The sequence below is a fragment of the Calonectris borealis genome, chromosome 30 (assembly GCF_964195595.1).
Source record: "Calonectris borealis chromosome 30, bCalBor7.hap1.2, whole genome shotgun sequence".
Classification (NCBI taxonomy): domain Eukaryota; kingdom Metazoa; phylum Chordata; class Aves; order Procellariiformes; family Procellariidae; genus Calonectris; species Calonectris borealis.
In genome coordinates this window covers 1912359-1918458 of record NC_134341.1, presented here as the reverse complement: position 1 = coordinate 1918458, position 6100 = coordinate 1912359, and the positions used below count along the sequence as shown (strand labels likewise).

Here is a 6100-nt window from a genome sequence, read left to right as displayed (position 1 = left end):
TCAGATGGCAACCTCCGGGGATCACGTGCTCATTTTTATATAAACTATTCCTCTCCACGCTTGCCCAGCGTTGCGAACGCTTCTTCTGCAGCGAGAAGACACTCTTGGAGAAATTGCAAGCAGCTTTTTCACTTATACCTGCAGGGAGAAAAATTCCTTGGCAAGGTTTAAAAAAAAAAAAAAAAAAAAGTGCTAAACTTTCATTCTAGCAAAATATTTCTAGTAGTCGTATTTCTTCCTTCGCAGGCAAAGCGTGTAGGAAGGTATGCACGTATCTCTGCAAGGTATGTATGTAGCATATCCATAGATGTGCCAGAGAGAAAGAGGGATGGGAAATATGGAAAATAGGTTTTCCACCTTCAGGAGCTGTCCATGGAAGCCGAAAAAGCACCTAAATGAGTTATTTTATTGGCACCTGATTTTTCTTGCAGGGCTGGGAAGGGGGTTAGCTGAAGCCCCAGTGTTTTGCCAGATGAGGAAAAAATGATTTTATGCTTGAGGAATATATAAAATATTGGTGAGGGGGGGTGGCTGCTGGCTGGAAAAGCAGCAGTTGGGGAGGTGCGGGCTGTACCCGCCCGGCTCAGCCTCCGCGGAGCGCCTCCGCCCCCGCGCAGCGGTTTTACCTCTACAGGAATATTTACGGTACTTTGCAGAGTCAACCTGGCAAGGGGAGCGCTTGGGAGTTGCTTAAGGCAGGGAGGAATGCAAAGCCATGCAAAAATCCAGCAAACGGCGTGGGCATTTTGGTTTCTTAAAAAATAAAAAAAAAAAAAAGGGGGTGGGGGGGAAGGAGCAAGAAAAAAAAAAAAGAGGGAAAAAAACCACGCCAGAAAAAAAATCTGACATAAAACACCCTCAAACGTCTTTGCGTGTTCCTGGTTTCCATACAATGCACCTTTTCCAGTTGTTTTTTTTTTTCTTCCCCCAACGTACTTATTTTGCACTGAAAGAAGCCAATATTGATTTTTATTTTCTTTTTTCCCCATCCCTTGTATTCCTTTGCAGCAGCTCTTTTCAGTATGACCAGGAGAAGACGATGGGTGGGAGGGAAGAAGAGCTCTGTAGTGTTACGAGGGCAGAATATATTGCTATAAGGTGGCGAGGAACCAGCTCCGTGTGTGTGTGTGTGTGTGTCTGTACCTCTCTTTCCAGGGGTGAGGACCAAAGAAATGGGGGGGAGGACTATAATTTTTATTCTTTCCCAGAAACAAAGCAAAATAACAAAAAAAAAAAAGAGATTTGAACACTTATTCTCTACGTGTGTGCGCCTTGGTGCATATGGAATATATACCGGGTAAATTAAGGCTATATATAGTCGTGTTCTTCTGGCTGCTTTATTCGACACAGATCATTAATAAAAAGCAATTGAGGATTGTTAAAAAAAATCTTCCATCCCTTCTTGAGAGAGTGGCAAGAGCCTGGGAAGAGGCTGCATTTCCCCAGCCCACGACAAAGCCACCTAGTCCGAGAGGAGGGGGGGGGAAATGATAATAATAATAATAAAAAAGAGTAGAAAAGGTCGCAAATAGCCTCCAACTCTCCCATCCCACCGCGCGTAAATATGAGCCTGTTGCGGGCACCATCATTCGTCTCCTTAAAAAGCCCGTAAACTTTATATGACACAATATCTAATAGTAATTTATTGGGGAGATATTGTAAATTCGAACTGTTTTAGTTAATAAAGGAGCTAATTAATGAGAACCAGCCTCGCTTTTGCAGATGGTGGAGGGCCCCGAAGTGTTGCTGGGGGAGGGGCGCGCAGCGGTTTTGGGGCAAAACCCTCGCCTATCGATTATTTTATGCTAAATATGACATTTTAGGGAGCTGGGCGATTCTCAAGCCAGCGCTGGGAGCCGTTGCTCTTTTTTTTTTTTTTTTTTTAATAAAATGCTTTATGGGGTTTTTTATGATTTTTTATGATTGGGGGGAGTGAAGAAGGCCGGGGGGGGGGGGAAGAAAAGGCGTAAAAAGGCGGAACTTGCTGTGTGTTTTGTCTCGGCTGCCAGGGGAGGGGAGGGCCCCCCCCTCCCTCCCAGCGCAATTTGGGGCTCACGTGACCCCCCCGGACCAATGGGGCCGAGCCGTCGGTTTAACTATGTTTAATGTCAGATAGCAATAAAGTAGAAGCTTTCGGTCAGGCCCGCGGAAATGGGCGAGCACAACCTCCTTAATCCCGGCTTTGTGGGACCTCTGGTGAACATCCACACGGGAGACACCTTCTACTTCCCTAATTTCCGTGCCTCCGGAGGGCAACTGCCCGGTTTGCCTTCCCTCTCCTACCCCCGACGGGATAACGTCTGCTCCTTGCCCTGGGCATCCTCGGAACCCTGCAACGGGTACCCTCAACCCTACCTGAGCAGCCCCGTCTCCATTAACCCTTCCTTCGGTAGAGCCTGCGACCTCGCCCGGGTGGAGGAAAGCAAATGTTATTACCGGGAAACCTGCTCCGAAGCCAGCGGGCTCAAGAGGGAGGAGAGGGGCAGGGACAGTGCCTTGCTGCCCCTCGAATCCAGCCTTCCCAATGGCATGGGGGGCAATTTCAGCAAATATGACTATCCGAGCAGCGAGGCGGTCCCCCACGACCCTCCGTCCTGCCAGTCCTTGGAGTCAGACTCCAGCTCTTCCTTGCTCAATGAAGGGAATAAAGGGACGAGCGGTGAAGCGGGGGGTTTGGTGTCCCCCCTCAACCAAGGCAGCACTTTAGGCACCGGTGGTAAGATCTGGGAAAGGGCGGGGGGGGTATTGGGTTTGGATCTGATTGTGTTTGGGGGGGGGTAGGGGGGTTTGCTTGGAAACTTGCCGGCTCGGGGCTCCTTCGGGGTGTAATTCACGGGCTCAGCGATGGGAAGCGGCGTGTCTATGTGTGCTGAGACCACTAGGGGTAGCACCGAAATCCCTAATGTTTTATTAGGTGGTGCTTCTTTTAAAAGAAAAGGCTATAAACATGTAAATATCCCATTAAAAAAAAAAAAAAAAAAGCGAGAGAAAGAGAGAGAGGAGAGAGAGACGCGGAGAAGGGCAGTGGCTGCGCATCCCTGCGCGGCGCGGAGGGCTGGCGGAGCGTCCAGATGCTTTTTGGGGACATCGCAGAGGTGTGTCTGCCCGAGGGAAGGGGGGAGAAGGGGGGATGCTTAAAAAAAAAAACCCACAGCCTTCATAGTTGGCATTGGGGGGGAGGTTTCTCCCTGTCAGCGGTGGAGCCCTTCCCGGGGGTTCCCAGGCTTCTCGTCCGCTCCCCGCCCGTCCTTTGCTCCGTGCCCCGGTTATACCGCTCCCTACTTTTCCCTTCCTCTGCCTCCTGTGCCCGCCCCACGCATCACCCGTGGCCCTGGGAGGCAGCTGGGAGCATCCCTAAGCACCCACGGCCAGAAGAGCGGGGGAGCCTGGGGACAGCGGGGCCACCAGGAAGGGGTGCTGGGGGTCCCCTTTTTTTTTAAAGAGGAGGGTTGGTTTTTTGTTTGGTTTTTTTTTTTCCTTGCCAAGTGCTGAACTCTCGCTCCCCCTTTGCCAGGTGCTCCTTGGTACCCGATGCACACACGGTCCCGGAAAAAAAGAAAACCCTATTCCAAGCTGCAGCTGGCAGAGCTGGAAGGGGAGTTTATGGTCAATGAATTCATTACTCGCCAAAGAAGGAGGGAGCTCTCAGACCGATTAAACCTGAGCGACCAGCAGGTGAAGATCTGGTTCCAGAACCGGCGTATGAAAAAGAAAAGACTCCTCCTGAGAGAGCAAGCCCTTTCTTTCTTTTAAAGTTTTAAAAGCGTCCGTGTCGGGTATTAAAAACAAACAAACAAACAAAAAAAAATCAACAAAAAAACCCCACATAGACTCTCTAGCGTTCACCCGAGCTCCCGGGACTTTACCTGGCCACTCTTAATCCCCGCACCCCCTCCTACCCAGAAATCAATGAATAAAGACATAATATTAATAAATAACCAGTTTCCCTTAAAATATGAAACCCGACAGCGAGAGAAAAAAAACAAATAATGATAATAATGCATCTTCTCCGCCGGGACCGCGGGGGGACAGACGGCTTCCAGAGATGCTCGGCGGGCTGAAGGGGAGGTTTTGAGTGCGACTTTAGCCGCTTTCCCTTTGCCGGCAGCACAGGTAGGGTTTCCGTGCAGCGCCGGGCACCGTCGGGGCCGTCGGGGGCCGCCGGTCCCGCTCCCCCCACTCCCCCCTCCATCCCCGCCCGGCTTCGGTTGGCGGCGAGACCGGGGTTGAGGGGGATGAGGGTGGATCCTGGATCCTCTCCTGGGGTGCCACGCAGGGTTTGGGGCTGGTTTGGTCTTTAGTGGGGAAGGCGGGAGGGAAAAAATAGCAAAAATAAAGGAATAACGGGGAAAAAAAAATAGGGAAGGGGATGGGGTGTGTTGTCTTAAAGGACCGGCCCCGCATCCATGTGGAAGATGCTTTTTTTCGGTGCACGGTGTGTGACCCAAGATGTGTTTTTCTCAGTCTAAATTGGGGGGTTGCAGATAATCAGGATCTCTAGGCTTAATCAGGATCTCTAGGCTTAATCAGGATCTGTAGGAAGAGGCGAGAGACAAAGACTGTGTATATATCCGGTGTATATGGTATATATCTATATAATATATGAGGTATGTGTATCACACTAAGTCCCTATAGATATGAGGCTTTGATGCAGGCGGTGGTGTTGTCCTCAACGCCAGAATGTCACAAGGAGAAGGAAAACGCACAGCCCCCCACTAGAAAACCCTCCCAGGAAAAAAATGTGAATTTCCTTCCACGTAAACTGAGCCTTTCGGAGATTTTTTTTTTTTTCCCGCTCTGAATTCACAGAGTTTCTCTGCACTACCCCAAAATTATATCCTTCCTCTTAAAAAAAAAAAAAAAAAAGACTTTTCTTTGCAACAGCTCTGCTGACAGAGTATGTATTCTCTTTTGCTGTGTTTATTGATGACAAGGTAGGAAAACAGATAGAAAAAAATGCTTTTTTTGTACCCTCCGGTGATAACAGCCTGTTGGAGTCTGAGCGAGCCGCATCTCTCCTTCCCTGGGATAACTGGGATGATGCGCTTTGTCGCCTGGGTGCTATTTTCTCAATTAAAAAAAAGGAGATTGTGGGGGTTTAAGAGGAAATACATCTCATTCACCCTGTTTCTCCCTTCCCCAGCTGCCCATCAGCTTAAAAACCTGCAGGTTTCTGGCAGGGACGATGCTTTCCTTACCTCCCCCAAAAGTCCCGCTAGCTGCAAATAGGGACAGCCCCCTCTTTAAGAAGAGGTTTCGGTCTTTGGGGACCGGGGGGGGTTGGCTCCCTAAAACTGGCTTTTTCCCTTTCAGGACAGTAGAGAGGGGCCTGGTAGGATGCGACGCGTTTTCTTTGTACGTGTGCTGGGATTTCCTGGAGAAAACCACCGATTTTCGTGATTTTCTGGCAGGTCTGTGTTCGAGGCACTTTTAGGTCGGGGGGGAGCGAGGCAGAGGGGGGATTAGGACGGGGGGAGCAGCAGGTTTAGGGCCCTGGGGAGCTTTGCCTGCATGGGAAGTTGTAATTCAGGATAAAAAGGAAAAAAATAGGAATTTTTAATTCAGGTTGAAAGGGAAGAGGGGGGCGGCGGTGCTGCAGCCCGGTGCTTTGCCACGCCGCGCTTTGCTCCATTCGTTTTATATCGGAGGGGGGATTAATTTTATGGCAAAGCAGCGTTTTCTGGGAAGTCTGGATGCTCACCACGTGCTCCCGCTTCCCCGCGTTCATGGTCATGACCAGCAGCGCCGAGGAATGCTTTTATTTACGAGCTGCAAAGGATGGAGCCGGCTCCTTAAAAAAAAAAAAAAAAAAAAAAAAAAAGAAGAAAAAAAATCCCTCCCTGGGCTGAAATGAACCTTTGCTTCAGCTTTATTTCTGCAGGAGCATCCAGCAGACCCTCCTCCCTTCATCCCCATCCCTTTCCCGGCTGCTTCTCCTTATTTCTCCACTTTTTTTTTTTTTTTTTTGTGTTAAATTCCCAATCCGGGAAATGTCACAGCTTTATTTCCTTCCACTTGTTTTTTGCAAAGAAAGACCCCCCCATCTCCTCCTTCAATGCCGGCTTTTGGGCGAGGGTCCCCTTTTGCCCCCTCCTCCCAC

At 49.6% G+C, this 6100-nt stretch overlaps 1 protein-coding gene across 1 annotated transcript; it reads left to right on the top strand.

The window, feature by feature from the left end:
- The first annotated feature begins 1664 nt into the window (after positions 1–1664).
- Positions 1665–5189, top strand: HOXC12 (homeobox C12). The gene is made up of 2 exons (XM_075133540.1): positions 1665–2716; positions 3515–5189. Exons 1-2 carry the CDS (start codon positions 2152–2154, stop codon positions 3751–3753), a joined length of 804 nt encoding a protein of 267 aa, XP_074989641.1. The 5' UTR covers positions 1665–2151; the 3' UTR covers positions 3754–5189.
- Positions 5190–6100: the final 911 nt, after the last annotated feature.

What these genes read in the sequence shown, in the direction of transcription:
- HOXC12 (XM_075133540.1), top strand. Translation starts at nt 2,152, where the DNA reads ATGGGCGAGCACAACCTCCTTAATCCCGGCTTTGTGGGACCTCTGGTG. An exon ending in CAGCACTTTAGGCACCGGTG is followed by an intron (nt 2,717 to 3,514) that starts GTAAGATCTGGG and finishes CCCCTTTGCCAG; the next exon opens with GTGCTCCTTGGTACCCGATG.